We start from the raw sequence: 16885 nt of genomic DNA, 5'->3' as shown, positions 1-16885 counted from the left end.
CTGTGCACTCACCACACAAAGTGGTGCATGTAGAGAGCTGCCATGATTCCCTTGGCAGTTTCAGTGTCTGTGATGTACATTTTTATATGTGCATGTTCATTTGGACCAAATGAGGTTCAGTGAGTCAAAGTGCAAGATCCTGATCTGGGTTAGGGCAAACTCAGGCACAAATCCAGGCTGGGTGCAGAGAGTGTCTAGCAATAGGACAAAGGGGAATGGTTTGAAGAAAGAGAGCAGGGTTAAACTGGATCTGAGAAAGAAGTACTTCAGGAGGAGGGTGGTGAAACCCTGATATAGGCTGTCCAGGGAGGCTGTGGCTGCCTCCTGCCTGGGGGTGTTGAAGGCCAGGCTGGATGAGGCCTTGTGCAGCTGAGTCTAGTTGCAAGGTGTCCCTGTCCCTGGTGGGGAGGCTGGAGCAGATGAGCTCTAAAGTGCCTTCCACCCTGAGCCATTCTAGGATTGCATGAAATACTGAAATACCAACAGCTCTCTTTAATTCTCTTCAGTGTTTAATCTTTGGTTTGTGGTGAAAGTTAGGGAAGGGCTTTGCTCCATGCCCTTTGGTGTCTGAAGTTCTTTGAAAACAACAGAGGTTAAGTTGCATTATTAAAGTAAAGCTGCTCTGTGTTCCCCATGTTCTCATGAGATGAGTCATAAACTGAATTGGAAACTGCTTCTGCCTTTCTACAGAGGGATACTGATGATGAAGTCAAAGAGCATTTACGCAACAACTTACATCTGCAGGAGAAGGTAATATAAAAGCTACCCTGACCATGCTGACGTGCACTTCTGAAAACACACTGGGCACAACTGTGTGGCATTTAAAAAACGTGAACAGCTGATAGAAAATTTGACTTCTTAACATTTTGCTTCGGTAGTTTTTTTCCTGTCAGTAATTGCCTGTAACCTTGGCTGAAGTTTTCAAGTTTCAGGAAGTCCTGCAGGATGGGCTAAGCGTGAAAACCTGAGATGCTGGTGGGTTTAAAGTTGTCATTACTTGTGATGGTTTGGGTGTTCCCTGCACCCCCACACTTTATGAAATCACCCAGACTAGTCTCAGCCAGCTCTGGGAATATAAATGAAGCTATTTATTTACAGCTAGCACAATGTACAAGCAGCTATTTACAGTATATACAGTTATAGACAGAAATATACAAGGTAAAAGGTAATAAGGAAACACAACTCCCCTCCCAGAAACCTTAGTCCCCAGGAGGGGCTCTCAACCACCCCTGCACCTTCCCCCTGCCCCTCTCAAATTTACCCCAGTCCTAAGGAAGAATAGAGATTCAGCCAAGAGGTTAAGAAGCAAAGTGGGTTAGGCCAAATGGAAGGTGAGGTTAGGGAGTAAGATGTTGCTCAGCCAGCAGCCCAAGCCAGAGTGAGAGAAAATGGTGAGAGTGTTATCTGTTGTTTTCATTTCTTCTTCCCAAACTCCTCAGCAAGACTTCTGAGGGGAGTGGACATCACCATTGTTTTCCTTTCACAGCCTATGATCTAGTTCTTCTCACCAAAACATTCTAGCTAGCTTCAAACTAGCACATTACTTAGAATCAGCTTGACCCAGGAAGAAAACCAAACTATCGCCTTTCAGCTTCTCAAACTGGCACAAATGGATAAATACATTTCTAAGATCTGACTTTTTAAGTGACTATGCTAAAATAAGAAAGGCTGTGTAATCTTAGCACTCACGAGTTCTGCAAGCACATTTATGTTCCTACTACTGATATGCTCAGTGCACTAAGGTGATACCAAGCTGGGGTTTTCATCATCATAAATAATTTAGATCATTGGTCACCATCTTTGAGCATAATAGGAGTAATTCATCTGCCACAGGAGGTGGCTCTCTGGTTGCTGTAAATTTGTGCTTAGATAAATTTAAACTGACCACACTAAATAATTGTAACCTTTTTTTTCCTGTTTCTGCCTTGCAAAAAAAATCCCACAGCCTTTGGCTGTAACTCTTCACCTACTGACGTTCCAGCTCATACACACTCCATGAAACAAATTCTCACTGTGCAGAAGCCCTGCAGGACATTAAGCTCAGTCCCAGTACTATATATGCTTCCTTATGTTTAATGCAGTCAGATGAGATACAGCACAGCCAGAGGGCTGTGTTTGGTTTTGTGAAATAAAAACAACACAGAACCTTGGCTGAAAATGCAGGTCAGTAACTCAACTGTATGCATCATCTAAGGCTGGCTTTGCGAGCAGCCGGCAGGTGTTGGTTTTGACTAAAAGGGAGCAGATAAAGTGGGGCTGTCTGTAACTTTTTTCTTTATTATACTGTGAGAATAATAATGGTGGAAGTCAGTTTCAGTCCCTGTTCAGCTGCTTACATCCCAGTTGTGTTGCTTTTCAGTCTGATGATCCTGCTGTGAAATGGCAGCTAAATCTGTACAAAGACATTCTGAAGAGTGATGAACCTACTGACCCTGAGAGAAACGTGGAACGTGTCCAGAGGATATCAGCTGCCTTGTTTCACCTCGAACAGGTAGGGAGTTAAATCTCTAGACTGTGCTTTAAAGGTGCATGATTTTTTGCCTTGTATTTTGGCCTCAGTGAGTGTGTCTTTACCAAAGTTTCAGGGTAAAAATTGGTTTTGTGCATGCATGCCTGTGCTCACACAGGTGTGTACTTGTGCAGGGCTTTAAGTGGAATTTGTTGCAATGCCTCAATTTAGCTTCAGGGAAAGCTCAAGATGAATTTGCCTCTGCAAAACGGAATGGTTGCAAGAGGTACAGCACACAGATCAGCAGCTTGCATCAGCCAAAAACTCTTCTTGCTGCATTCAAGGATGCTGGAGCAACTTTGGAACTTTGCCTGTTCACAATTTAAAATCAAAAAGATCTTTGTACTCGACCCACAAACAGTTAATCTGCTGAATTTACGAATCATACAGCACAGAAATGCATTCAGAGGGACAGTTTAATGCACATTGTTAGGAAGAGGCAGAAGAACCATTTTGGAGTTTTCCCAGAGTCCCACAGGTGAAATATTCTGATGTCTTGAGCTTTCCTGTGGAAATGGAGAGGTACTATATATAAGGCCCTGATATTTCTTATTTATTTTAAAACAATCAAACAAAATGAACTAAACCCCCAAATAAGAACTTTTCAGGTCACAGAGGGGCATGGTAACTGCGGTACTCAGCTCTCGTGGGGCCATGTCTCAAATACTATGTTCAGTTTTGTGTCCCTCACCACAAGACAGACACTGAGGTGCTGGAGTATTTCCAAAGAAGGGCAGCAAAGCTGGGGAAGGGTCTAGAAAACATCTCTTGTGAGGAGTGGCTGAGGGAACTGGGTTTGTATAGCCTGGAGAAAAGGAGGCTGAGTGGAGACCTTGTCACTCCCTACAGCTCCCTGAGTGGAGGTCTGTGCAGCCCAGTATCACATTATGGAACAAGAGGAAATGGCCTCAAGTTGTGCCAAGGGAAGTTTAGGTTGGGTATTACGAAGAATTCCTTTACTGAAAGAGTTGTCACACATCTGAACTGCTTGCTCGGGAAGATGGTGGAGTGCCCATACTTGGAGAAGAGTCATGCAGATGTATTCCTTAGGACTGTGGTTTAGCTGAGGACTTGCTGGTGTTAGGCTAATGACTGGACTTGATGATCCTAAAGGTCTTTTCCAGCCTAGGCTATTCTGCAGTTCTGTGTCACTTTGTAACTACATTGAACAGCATTTTTTTAAAAAAGGCAAAAAAAAGAAAAAAAGAATGAAAGTTGAAGAGTTTCCACTGTATGTGCTAGAAGACTTTTTCCCCCTAGGTTGAACAACCACTGAGATCAAAGAAAGCTGTTTGGCACAAACTGCTCTCCAAGCAACGCAAAAGGGCTGTGGTTGCCTGTTTCAGAATGGCACCGTTGTACAACCTGCCAAGGTAAATGACCTCAACCTTTGGTGTTTTGGTTTACATTTCTGAGTGCAGATCTTGTTTGTGTCTGTACTTATAGGTGTGTTGATTGTTAGGCTTCTGTCATTTTGGTTAGGAGACCTAAGAATTGGTTCATTATGAGCCCATTCCTCCCCACAGCATAACACAGGAGACAAAATTCTTGTCTCCTGACAGATACAAAGGGGAGGAAAAGGCTTTAGGAATAACACTGCTTCAAAATCAAAATGCTTCAGTTTGTGACAGCTCTTCTGTGTAGTTCCTCAAGTTATCTGTGAAAATTGTTGTGATGTTGCTGTTTCTGTCCCATTTTTTGCCTCTGGCTGCTCTTTTGCTCCTCCTGTGTTTGTGTTGTTTTCTCTTGTTTTAGCTTTATGTGGCTATTCCTCTCCTATTGCATGAACACTGCTTTCTGAGGTAACCTTTCGTGCTACATCAGGAGGTTACAGGCATTAAAGCAGCTGCTGGGGTAGAGCAGTGCAGAATGATAACTTGGACTTGTGTGTTGCTCTGCTTCTTACTCCAGTTGAATGTAGATACTACAAAGTCTAAGAGAAAGTGCATCCTGTGCCTGCATCCATCTACTACTTTAAACAGCACATTAAGACCATGCAGTGTTGCTGTCTGTTCTTTCTCAAGGAAACTGCTTTTCATTCATCTACAGTCTAAGCACATCTTCAATTAAGTTTGCTTCTCATCTTCTGCACTTTTTCACCTTTCACATCTAATATTTTTGTTGAAAAGATTGTTGGCAAAGCATTTAACAGAAGAGCTGTGTTGCTGCTTTCAAATGCCATTTTTAAAGCCAGTCTACTTGCTTGATCACAGCTAAAGGGCTGTAGCTGTGCCACTAAGATTGAAAGTGTTAGATTTGCATGAGACAAATAAAAAGGCTGGTAAGCTGTAAAACCCACAGATCCCTCCTTTACAAAAGGAGTACTGCTAGTCTATAGTAACCTCTGTAAGCCAACATGCTACCAGCAGGCAATCTTTAAAGAACCAGAAAAAGGAAAAGGCTTAAGTACAACATAAGAACAAACTGATGAGTATCAACCATTTCATCTTCAATGGGTTGAGCAGCTCTGAAGAAAGAAATGTGTGGGTGTTGGGTGCTGAGAAGCTCCCCAGGAGCCAGCAGTGCCTTCATGCAGCCCAGCAGGCAGTTGTGTGCTGAGCTGCAGCCAGAGGAGTGTGAGGAGCAGGGCAGGAGAGGGGATTCTGCCCTTTGTCTCTGCTCAGAAATCACCTCTAATCGTGCTGCCAGCTCTGGCATCCCCAGCAGCAGAAGAGCTGGTGTCCCCAGAGCTGCTAGAGTGAGGCCAGAGAAGGCCACGAAGATGATCCAAGGGCTGCAGCACCTCTGCTGTGAGGACAGGCTGAGGGAGCTGGGGGTGTGCAACCTGGAGAAGAGAAGACTCCAGGGGCACCTTAGAGCTGCCTGCCAATAGCTGAAAGCATCCTGCAGGAAGGCTGCAAAGGGACTTTTAATCAGGGTACCTAGAGACAGGACAAGAGGGAGTGATTTGAGGCTGAGGGAGAGCAGGGTTAGGTTGGAGCTGAGAAAGAAGTTCTTCATTGTGAGAGTGGTGAGACTCTGGAACAGGCTGCCCAGGGAGGCTGTGGCTGCCTCCTGCCTGGGGGTGCTGAAGACCAGGCTGGATGAGGCCTTGAGCAGCTGAGTCTAGGTGAGACTGTCAGAATGATGCTTACAATTCAGGGCTACTCCTTTCCCTGCAGGAGCTGGAAGCAGACATAAGCATTTCTGAAGCAGGGCCCTTTCTCTGCACAATACCCAAAAAAGTGGAGCATTGAGCTTATGAGAGGTGTCCCTGCCCATGGTGGGGAGGTTGGAGTAGATGAGCTTTGAGGTCTCTTCCAACCTGAGCTGTTCTATGGTTCAAGAATTGTGTTTGGAAAAACAAGAGGAAGTGTTATGAGGAAGATCCATTTCAGCACAGCATTTTTGTGAGCTTGGGTTTTTTGTTTGTTTGTTTTCTGGTAAATGTATTCTGGATTCATAAATTCTTAAACACTTCAAATATAGATGAGGACCCAGGTGATAAAAATTATTCATCGTACTACACTTCCCCCCCCCCCCCCCCCCCCCGAAGTTGACAGAGCACTTGCCAAAGGGGCAGAATGAGTTATGAATCTGCATTGTCATTTTCAGGAATAGATGGAGTAATATTCACTGAAGCAGAATGTTTACATTATTTGTGGCTTTAATAGCAAACATTTCTGTGGTGGAAAGGTTGACGTTGGCTCTTCTCAAACTGTATGGTGGATTTTGTGTGGTGTTTGCTCCTCATTTAAATATGAGTGTGAGTCAGATCTACTGGTTTGTCTAGTAGATTCTGGAAATGAACATACTTTAGGCAGGAATTGTGGTGTCTGGACTGCAAAACAGGCAAAAGTGAAAGGATGTTTTGGACTTAGATTCAGGTGGGAAGAGACCTTTAAAGGTCATCTAGTCCATCCCCCTGCAATCAGCAGGCATATTGCAAACAGAGCTGCAGACCCAAGGTTTAAAATGCATTAGTTTGTAGACACATGTTTGTAGTAGATAAATGACAGGAGTCTGACAGGAAGCTCAAGACTGACACACTGCCATGCACCTGGGCCTTTTGCCACCATTTAAACTGATCCTGTTAAGACTGGGTCTTCAGTAGCAGTGGTGAGACTCTGAAACAGGCTGCCTGGGGAGGCTGTAGCTGTCTGCTGCCTGGGGAGTGTTGAAGGCCAGGCAAGATGAGGCCTTGAGCAGCTGAGTCTATTTGCAAGGTGTCCCTGCCCATGGTGGGGAGGTTGGAGTGGATGAGCTTTGAGGTCCCTTCCAATCTGAGCCATTGAAGGATCTCTGAATTGTGGGGAGATTTCCTCAGGTGGAGGATGATTAATTGTGGGAGCCATGTAAATCCCTTTGAACCACTTTCAGGTGCAGCTCTCCTTATCTTGTTTAATTCTTCTCTTTAGTTGCAGCTTTATTTGAAGTGTTAGTTCTAAATGTGATGCTGCAGTCAATTAACTTAAAGGCATTATGGTGGTAGCCTTTCCGCCATTTATCCTAGAGAAATGATTATCTACAGTGAGCAATGAGCTCTCTCTCTTGAAAATTTTCTAGAGATCCTGGTGGCTTTCTATATCATTTAATTCTCCTCTTATTTTCCTCAAAATACATTCTTGCATATATCTATTTTTAGAGAATTCCATTCACATCTTTCAGAAATTGAAATGTCTATTGGTAGATGTTTGCTAAATCACAGGGAAAATAATTGGGTTTCAAAACTAAGTATTCCAAGCACTCCCTTTCCTGTGAAGTGCATGGAAATACAGAAGGAATAGTTAAAACACATCCATTTTTCAAGGAAAAGAAAAAGCTCAATTAGGGAATGCTAAAGTTTCATGCTTTGTCTTGAATGAATGTGCATGGCTTTGAGAAAGTGTCTTGTGTGGTAAAGGTTTTTTCCTCTGAGATGTTTGTATTTTATGTGTGACCCCTTAAGGAAATGAATTTGTCAAAGAGTTTGTGTTCTCGTGTGTCACCTCTGTGTGCACGTAGGTGTGGCAGAGTTGTGCGTGGCGGTTTTTCGTGCCCAGTTTGCAAATACCTTCTTTCAGACTGCTTTCTTGTCTCTCACTCGTGCCTTTCTCCAATGAAAACCTGTATGCTTTTCTTCAGACACAAAATTAGCAATTTCTTCCTGAGCACCTTCCAACGTGTTTGGCTGGAAAAAGTACATGAAAAAACTCAGTATGACAGGCTTATACTCAAGTTAACGGTAATGTAACTTGTGGAGAGCCTCTTGCTTATGCACATACTTATTCCTTCCCAGCCATGAGTTGATCTTACCATAAAACATGAATTTGTACAATTTTCTCAGGGGATTCTGATTGGTCAGTTGGGGGAACAGGATAACAGAATATCAGCAGTGCCAGCAGGCTGGCTCAGTAGCTGCTCCATCATAAAATGGGACTCCATGTGCACAATGCCAGCACATACAGCCAACCCGTGTGGCATTTGGTAGTGGGGCAGGGTAAAAAGCGATGCAGGAACTGTGCGCAACAACCACAGAACAAACCTTCCCCCTACGTGCAATACAAAGATGGAATGGTTTGGCCATGGTCATGTGCAGTCTTGTTGCCATCAGTTGTGTGTTCTGTGGACAGCTTAATGAATGCTGTATAGTAACAGTTAATATGCCCAAGTGTTTTCTCCAGCTGGCCATTTTCTGGGGCAGATTTTGTCTATTCCAAAGCCAGCATCTTGAAAACACATTGATGCTGCCCCAATTCAGAACTGCAAGACAAGAAGCTGAGCTTAGGCTTTGACATGTGGAAGAAGGCAATGGTTGTCTGCAGATAACTTGCTGGAAAGCATTTGATAATTTGATGTTGATAGGCAGCGAATTTCCATCTCATAGGTGTAAGTGCCACCTCCTCTCCTTGTTCTCAGTCATACCCCAGTGTGTATTTTCCCCCTGCTCCAGTTGTGCAGTTTCCTTTCTAATGTCTATCAGCGTCCCTGAAGCCTTTAACACAAAGAGGAATGTATTATGTGTAGAAAATAAGTGGTAAGGCTGTTGAGAAGCACCTGCAGGCTGTGTCCCTGAGTGTGAGCTGTGATTTGTGTCCGGTGTCACTGACCAATCAGAGGATCAGAATTGTACAAATGTGTATCCTTACTAATCATTAACCACATGAGCTGTTTTACTCTGTTCCGTTACCCCTCTTGATCTCACTTTCACAACCCCCCCAGGCACCGTTCTATTAACCTCTTCCTCCATGGCTATCAGAACTATTGGATAGAAACAGAGGAATATGCATTTGAGGAGAAACTAGTTCAGGATTTGGCTGTAAGTACTGACACAACTGGGCACGTTTTCCAGGGCCCACTTCAGTGTGAATTTTATCTATCTACTATAACCTGTGTTTAATCCTTGTGTACTGTATGCATAAACTTACCCAATTCTGAGCCTTATGCTCCAGGGCATAAGGTTGTTTTCTGCTGTGGACAAAGACATTGCCCCTGTAATGCACACTAAAGTGCACCAAAGTGATTTATGCCTTCAGACAAACTATGGGATGTTTACTCTTGGGAAGAGAAGTGGAGCAGATGAACTGTCAGACTGTTTTTGTCTTGATGGTGATTCCTGTATTCCTATATTTTATTTACTGGTTTTTGGTGTCTTTTTAAAGCTTGACACAATTGATTGCTTACCCCTTTAATTTTTTTTTTGACACATGCTATTTAATTTCAACATTTTCAGCTTTGATACAAGTTAATTTTGCTCTTGTTGTAAATAAACACAGCCATATTCAGCAAAAATTTAGTTTACAGGTGTAAAGTGATTGGAGAACTTCAGCACTTGGCTACTGAGTATTCATTCAGAAAGCCTATTCCTTTGTCTCTTCTCTCTAAAATACTTCCAGGTGGCCTATCTCTGTAATATTTAAACACCATGAATGCGAACATGTAGTTTCATGGAGCATATGAAGGTCTATCAGGAGATGCTGCAGTGTAAGCAGAGCAGGCATGGTGTGCTTTTTAAAGGCCTGCTGGTCCAGAAGGTTGGATGTTTGTCAAAGTGACAGCAAACACATTCTTCTCATACTCTGGGCAGCTATATTGTCTGACTTTGCCACTTCTACCTAAAGGAATGAATGAGGCCATTGATCAGATATATTAGGCAAAGCAATCAAAGTGCTGTAGTTCCAAGAATTGTTCTAATTACCTGATTCTACAGGAATTGCCAGCCCTGCCCAGGGCTGGGAGCACAAGTAAGGTAAAGGTGACACACTGCTCTTTGGCCACTGCTGCCTCTTATGTTGCCAACTGCCAGAAATGTTGGAAGTTGACAACAAGAGAAGTCCTTAAACATGTTGAATCGAGGTTACCTAGATGCAATAGGTGAAAGCTTTGTAGCAAACACTGGTCTGAATAGGATCTATCTGATGATATCACTAAACACATTTTCCATTTACTAATAGTTTTCCTCCTAAAGTATTCAGCTGTGACTTTCTTTTCATTCTGGTCCACTGGAAACACAGAATTTCTGCTGAATAAGGTTTCCCTAAGATTTTCCCAGTTTCATTCTTAGTACCTTGCAGATGATAATTTTCTAATCTTGCTGTCCCGTGTGAGTAACAATCAGATACCCCAGCTCCATCTGAGTCATACAGGCACATAATGGTGTGAGTTGTGCTGCAAGCTGATGAATAAGATAAATACTGGAAGTTAATACAAATTGGGCAGGATAAAATCACTGAATTCCTTTCCTAAGCTTAATTACTCAAATATTTTCTTGCTTGAGTAGCTTAATTTGTATGTTCTGATATAAATCTTGAGACAGGCATCTCCAAAAAAAGATGAAGAGGAAGAGGAAGAGACTGAGAAGAAGCAGCCTGATCCGCTTCACCAGATCATCCTCTACTTCAGTCGCAGTGCTCTCACAGAAAGAAGGTAAAGAGAGCTGTGTTGGGAAGCATCTTAAGTAACAGCACACAGTAACTGAATTTCTAGTGATGCTGCAGAATGATTTATCACAGCTGAAATTCATTATCATGGACAGCAAATACCTTTTTTTTTGCCTCTCAGCTCATTAGTTTTCATTTAATTAAACACAATATGACCTTTATATTGCAATAAATATTGATGATTTTTGTCACTTTCAAAGCTTGGTAAATACTTGGTAGGGCAAGAACTGAGCCTGAATTCCCATAGAAACAGCCTAAGGAACAGCTGGTTCATTCAGCATCCCCTGCCCTGCTCTCTGCTGCTAACAGATGTGTGCTCCTGCTCCTAGTATTCAGTACTTTTTATTCAGTGTGCCAGAGAAGGTTTCATTGATGACAAGCTTGAGTCTCTTTTAGTGCCAGATTTTGTTAGGACTTCGGTCTGCAGATGAGAAAATGTATTTCGTGTGAGTGGAGTGCTGCAGGGTTAGTTACTGCCTTGTAACAAACACAACGGTGCCAGCTGACCATTACAGTTTTCTAACCCCTCTCCATAACACTGATCTGCTCCTGCAACAGCCAGGGACCCTGACTTGCCCCACACAACCCAGTTAGATGTCCAAACATACCTCTCAATTGTTGAATTAAAACCTCACACACTTAGTCTGCTAGAAGAAAAGCCATTTATGATATGAGGAGCAGTGCTGTAAGTAGACTGGCATCTACTTGAATAAAATACAATCTAATAGAAGTTGTGTTTCAGTATTAGTAGGACTGTGACATATTTTCGTTACTGCATCATAAAGTATTATCTGTTTTTCACTCTTTGTAGCAAACTGGAAGATGATCCTTTGTACATTGCCTATTCTGCCATGATGGCAAAGGTAAATAGATCATTGCAAGCTCTGTATGTCACTCTCCCCAGGTACTTCCCATTAATTACAGCTGCTTTTTAAAGCTTTTCCTTCTCTTTCTTGCTTGCTTAGTACTGGTAATTTCTATATTTTTAATGCTCACCAGAGTTATATGTATATTAAAAACACTCTCTATATAAAGTCTCTCTGTATAACTCTATAGAACTGTAGATATTTAACTCTGTCAGTCTCTATATAACTCTATAGGACTATAGATACAGGACTCTATAGAACTCTGTATATTATGTAGCTACAGATATAGCTCTGTAGAAATATTTTTATATAAACAAATAGTGGAAAAACTTCCTACATTAAAATAATATCACAAAACTCCAGTAGGTGTTGGCACTTTGTTTTAAACAAGAATAACTCATGATCAGTCTTAACATGTTTGCTATCTTTAATTTCTTGGGGTAATTACTTTGTGGTTAACATTTGAAGTCTGTCCAAAGCAAGCTGGCAGTCAGTTTTTGCAGTGTTCTGATTACAGCTGACACTTGTGAAGAGAAGTATGGTGGCTCTAGATGGAGGTGATGCAGGAACGCACATCCTACAGTTACAGAATGTGTGTGCAGCTGGGGGAGTAGATTAGGGAATATCAGCTGCTTTTAGTGCAGATGGGCACAAATATTGATGATTGCAGGGCTTTTAAGTCTCTCCTTAATGCCTTTAGTTATTGATTGAAAAATTTTCCTTGCTCATTTTGGTAGGAATATTCTAGTGAAATTAGGCATTCTGTTTCCTAATAAGCAGGATCTTCTGATTTCTGTTTTTCTTACATAAAAAGAGCTGTCAGGAAGAAGAGGAGGAGGAAGAAGAAGAGAAAGAAAAGACTTTTGAGGTGAGACTCCAAATAACTTCTCTTTCTCATTGCCTTATGTGCAAGTATTTTAAATCTGTCCACTACCACAAATGCAAGAGTCCTGTGCTGTGTGGAGCTGCTGTACCAGCTTCTTCACGTGGAAGAAGGGCAGCATGTTCTCAAGTCTGCACACAACCCAGGGATTATGGAAGCAGATGGCCTTCAGCAGCTTCAGATTTCTCATCTGCCTTTTTCCCTCAATCACTTTCACTCTGTATTCTGTTCTTATGTTTTGTTTCCAAACTCAGGAGAAGGAAATGGAAAAGCAGAGAACTCTGTATCAACAAGCTCGCTTGCATGACCGCGGAGCTGCTGAGATGGTCCTCCAGATGATCAGTGCCAGCAAAGGTAATGTTCTATGAAGCATTAACAGTATTCATAAATCACTCCTCATAGGATGTCTGTGATACCTTTACATAGTGAATGATGTCATTATACCTATGGAGTGTATAGCATAGACTGTGTTGAGTTGGAAGGTGCCTCCAGAGGACATTGAGTCCCACACTGAGCAGGGACATCCTCCACTAGAGCAGGTTGCTCAGAGTCTTGTCCAGCCTCACCTTCAATAGCTCCAGGGATACCTCCCTGGGCAACCTGTTGCAGTGTTCCAGCACTGTCCTGTTGCAGAATTTGTTCCTCAAATCCAATCTTAGTCTGCTCTGCTCTTGTTTTGAACCCTTGCCCTCGTCCCGTCCCTTCAGGCCTTTGCAAACAGTCCCTCTGCAGCCTGCTTGTAGCCTCTTTCGTTACTGGAAGGTAACTGTTACATGGTACACGATAAGGCACAATAATTGTCAGTTGCAGCTGTACTAGATGAGGTTTCCAGGCTGCTGTTCTGCTTGGATAGTTCCTACCTGCAAGTTTGAGTGGCTGTACACTTGTTTTGACAGGTCAAACTGGACCCATGGTTGTTGAAACACTGAAACTTGGCATTGCTATTCTAAATGGTGGGAATAGCATAGTTCAACAGGTAATGGTTTCCTGACTACTGTGAGACTTGCTTGTGTAAAGGAGGGAAGTAATGCAGAGTATTTTGGTGTTCTGTTACAGTTTTATTTTAGTGCATTGCACTTTAAGTTAAAGGATATTTCTGCTGTGACAGCAATCATGCTATTGCTAGCCAGTGATTTGCATCCTGAATGAAATTCAGGCAGTTGTTCATTCATGTAATTTCTTTTTTCCCCACAAATGTATGCATTCCAGAAAATGTTAGACTACCTCAAGGAGAAAAAGGATGCTGGATTTTTTCAGAGTCTCTCTGGCTTAATGCAGTCCTGCAGGTAAAAGCATAACTTGCATTATTACATTTGCAGTTTTATTCAGGCCTGTACTCAGTGCAGGTGGCTTTGTTAGATTGAAATTAGAGGAGTCACAGGTTGCAAAACTCAGAGGGATAGGATGTTAATCTGTCCCTCCCAAAGGAGAAAAGAAACCCTTGAAGGCTTAGTTTGGAGGGCCACAAATGTTGAAATCTAATGGCTTCTTCCCTACTCCCAGAACCCCCAAGTGTTCTGAGTGGCTCTAAGGGTGGGGAAAAGCCATCACTGAGAACAAGGCAGTGGAGCTTTACTAAGCCTTCCGTTCCTACACATTTCTGCTGAGGTAGCCTCTGTCTCCAGCTGCATCCTCAGCATATGTGTCAGGTTTCTGAAGAGCTGGCACATGGTTGCTAAGCTTATAGCAATCCATTCCCATTTCATTCCAGTTAGTTAAGGTAGAGGACTCCCATAAAGAAGTGAAGTGTTGGTGTTTCTGCTTACTCTGACTGGACAGACTGTCTCAGGCTTTTTGAGCAAAGAGAGTAGGCTGGGCACAGAAGCTGTATGAAAACAGGAAAGTATGTGGATGGAATAGTGACCCCCACTGCAGCAGCTACTGCTGAGTCCTTGCAGCCTGATTAAATATCATTTATCTTGTAGTTTCTCAACTAAATGTAGAACCACTTAGCAAGGGCTTGCTGACAAGGGCCCTTCAGGATATTAGTACTTGTGTATGTGTGTTGCTCAGACTTGTTTGGCAGTGCAGCTCTCACCAGCTGTTGGAGACTTCCAGAGATGTCCTAGAAGCAGCTGATCTTCCCTTGTGTACTTCATCCTGTTGGTGGTTTGTTTGTTTGTTTTTCCACCTCAGTGTTCTTGACTTGAATGCCTTCGAGAGACAAAACAAAGCAGAAGGCCTGGGGATGGTTACTGAAGAAGGAACTCGTAAGTAGAGTGGAATTGATTCCAGTAGTGCTCAAGACATTCTTTGTACTTCTTTCTTTAACTAGACCTGTTACTTACTGAGCCTTGAGGTTTTTATTGATAAATTTGCTATAAGTAATTTTAGGCTTTGAGGACTATGTTTTATATTTACAAACTCTTTAACAATAATTTTTGAGCAAACCACTGTAACTTCTAATAATCTCATCCTGTATTCTTGTTATTTTTCTTTGATCCACAGTCATCGTTCGTGAGCGTGGTATGTCTGGGTTTACAGTTTCTGATCCTATTGTTGCCAAAATGTGCTGCAAATACAGAGAGAAATCTTTCATTGCATCTTCCCAGATAGGTTTAGCTTTATGGTCTGCAGCAGGTTGTGTGTTCAGCTTGGATGAACAGTTTGATGCTTATTAAAGAAGTGTCATTCATATTTAAGGCATGATTTTAGTTCTGACTAACCATTTACTTAGAGATATTTACCCTGTTGCTTTCTTTTCTGTTTTCCTTCCCTTTATTTTGTTTTGGTTTTCTCTCTCTTTCTTCTTTTTTTGTTTTTAACTGTGGATGCATTGAAGTGCTAAATACTTTGGCTTTGCTTTTTCTGTCTCAGTTTTTCTTTTCATTATTATCAGTCTGTTCCTTTAAACCTGCTTTAATGCTTTTATAATACTGGGTTTTATTAGAATTCCTGTTTAGAAGGTTGCTGTAAGTTTGTGTTCTGCATATTGAATGGTAACAGTTGTCACATAATCACTGTGTTTATGTATTTTAAAGGTGAAAAAGTGTTGCAGCATGATGAATTTACTCGAGACCTATTTAGATTTTTGCAGCTGCTCTGTGAAGGGCATAACAATGGTAGGTGACTGGGATTTGCCTGGGGGGAAATGAGGCTGTTGTTAAACACAGTTGAACGGAGCTGAGTCTAATGGTTTCTCACCTCTAACTCCTTCAGTTTCTTGAGGGAAACTGGCATCTCAGCAATCTGAATTGCAGAGGTTGGTTTGACTTTTTAAGGCTTAATATAATTTAATGTTTTATGGCAACGGTGAGTAGCAAAGCCTGCTGTAAGTCACCCAGATAACATCACTACGGATGTGCAGTCCCCCTGTTTAATATTCCCAACACGGACGCGGTTCCACTGTGCACTGCTGTAGCTGTTTCCACCACGTAAGCATCTGTACCAAACAAGATACTTCCAAAGAATGGATTCTCTTTGTCTCCATGGCAATGTGGACTTAACCTTGCATGTTTGTGTACTGACCAAGCACCAACCACTCCTTATTTCAGACTTTCAGAACTACCTCCGTACTCAGATGGGCAACACCACAACTGTCAATATCATCATTAGTACAGTTGACTATCTTCTGCGTCTTCAGGTGAGGAAGAAGTACAGCAAAAGCAGTATAAAATATTGGCCTGCCCTTATCTTTGTAAACTCACACTTCACCAGAATCAAATGTGAAAATCCTCTCTTCAGGGATACCTAAAATAAAGTATCCCGATTTAATTTACCTCATGTTATTTTTCCTTTAAAAACAGATGACTTTTGAGAACTCTGTGTGAAACCAGATGTTTGTTATTTTAGTTAGTTGTTCTCTTCTGCAGGAACCATAGTCAGTTTAAAATGCCAAAAGGGGTGTGGGCAGGAGGGCAAGAGAAGGGATTCTGCACCTTGACTGCTCTGCTGAGACCTCACCTCCAATCCTGCCTCTAGTTCTGGTGTTCCCAGCAGAAGGGCATAGAGCTGCTGGAGACAGTCCAGAGGAGGCCACAAAGATGATCCAAGGCCTGGAGCAGCTCTGCTGCGATGACAGGCTGAGGGAGCTGGGCTTGTTCAGCCTGGAGAAGAGAAGGCTCCAGGGGGACCTTAGAGCTGCCTGCCAGTAGCTGAAGGGATCCTGCAGGAAGGCTGCAGAGGGACTTTTCATCAGGACGCCTAGAGACAGGACAGGGGGAATGGTTTGAAGCTGAGGCAGAGCAGGGTTAGTCTGCAGCTGAGAAAGAATTTTTCCAGTACCAGTGTGATGAGACTCTGGAACAGGCTGCCCAGGAAAGCTGTGGCTGCCTCCTGCCTGAGGGTGTTGAAGACCAGGCTGGATGAGGCCTTGAGCAGCTGAGTCTATTTGAGAGGTGTCTCTGCCCATGGTGGGGAGGTTAGAACAGATGATCTCTGAGCTCCCTAACAGCCTGAGCCATTCTAGGATTCTATGATTGTACTGTCATGAGAAACAGATAGAGATGGAAATAGTGAATATCACCTGCTGATGACTCAAGTGCTGGTGATGGAAATGCAAGCAGTAAATCCTGCATATGGAACCCAGGATCAGCAAACAGAAGGTTGTCGTTTCTCCCTCAGGAATCAATCAGTGACTTCTATTGGTACTATTCAGGAAAGGATGTCATTGATGAATCAGGACAACGAAACTTCTCCAAAGCCCTGGCTGTCACCAAACAAATATTCAATTCCCTCACAGAGTACATCCAGGTAAACAAAACCTTTTGCACATGGGTACTGACAGGGAAGTTCTGTCATTTCATGAGCTGTTTATGTCCTGCCATAA

At 42.6% G+C, this 16885-nt stretch overlaps 1 protein-coding gene across 1 annotated transcript in view; it reads left to right on the top strand.

The window, feature by feature from the left end:
• RYR3 (ryanodine receptor 3) overlaps positions 1-16885 on the top strand; it is a 236770-nt gene that overhangs the window by 197579 nt on the left and 22306 nt on the right. The window contains exons 71-85 of the mRNA XM_064147758.1: positions 691-750; positions 2360-2491; positions 3770-3882; positions 8651-8747; positions 10245-10354; positions 11180-11231; positions 12049-12102; positions 12372-12471; positions 13014-13093; positions 13327-13403; positions 14254-14327; positions 14566-14583; positions 15099-15179; positions 15612-15700; positions 16681-16809. Coding sequence (XP_064003828.1) covers positions 691-750; positions 2360-2491; positions 3770-3882; positions 8651-8747; positions 10245-10354; positions 11180-11231; positions 12049-12102; positions 12372-12471; positions 13014-13093; positions 13327-13403; positions 14254-14327; positions 14566-14583; positions 15099-15179; positions 15612-15700; positions 16681-16809 — 1266 coding nt within the window. The remainder of the gene's footprint in view (positions 1-690; positions 751-2359; positions 2492-3769; positions 3883-8650; positions 8748-10244; positions 10355-11179; positions 11232-12048; positions 12103-12371; positions 12472-13013; positions 13094-13326; positions 13404-14253; positions 14328-14565; positions 14584-15098; positions 15180-15611; positions 15701-16680; positions 16810-16885) is intronic.

This window comes from Pogoniulus pusillus, chromosome 1 (assembly GCF_015220805.1).
Source record: "Pogoniulus pusillus isolate bPogPus1 chromosome 1, bPogPus1.pri, whole genome shotgun sequence".
NCBI lineage: Eukaryota > Metazoa > Chordata > Aves > Piciformes > Lybiidae > Pogoniulus > Pogoniulus pusillus.
Note: the sequence above shows the minus strand (reverse complement) of the source record. Positions and strands in the feature narration are given on the sequence as shown.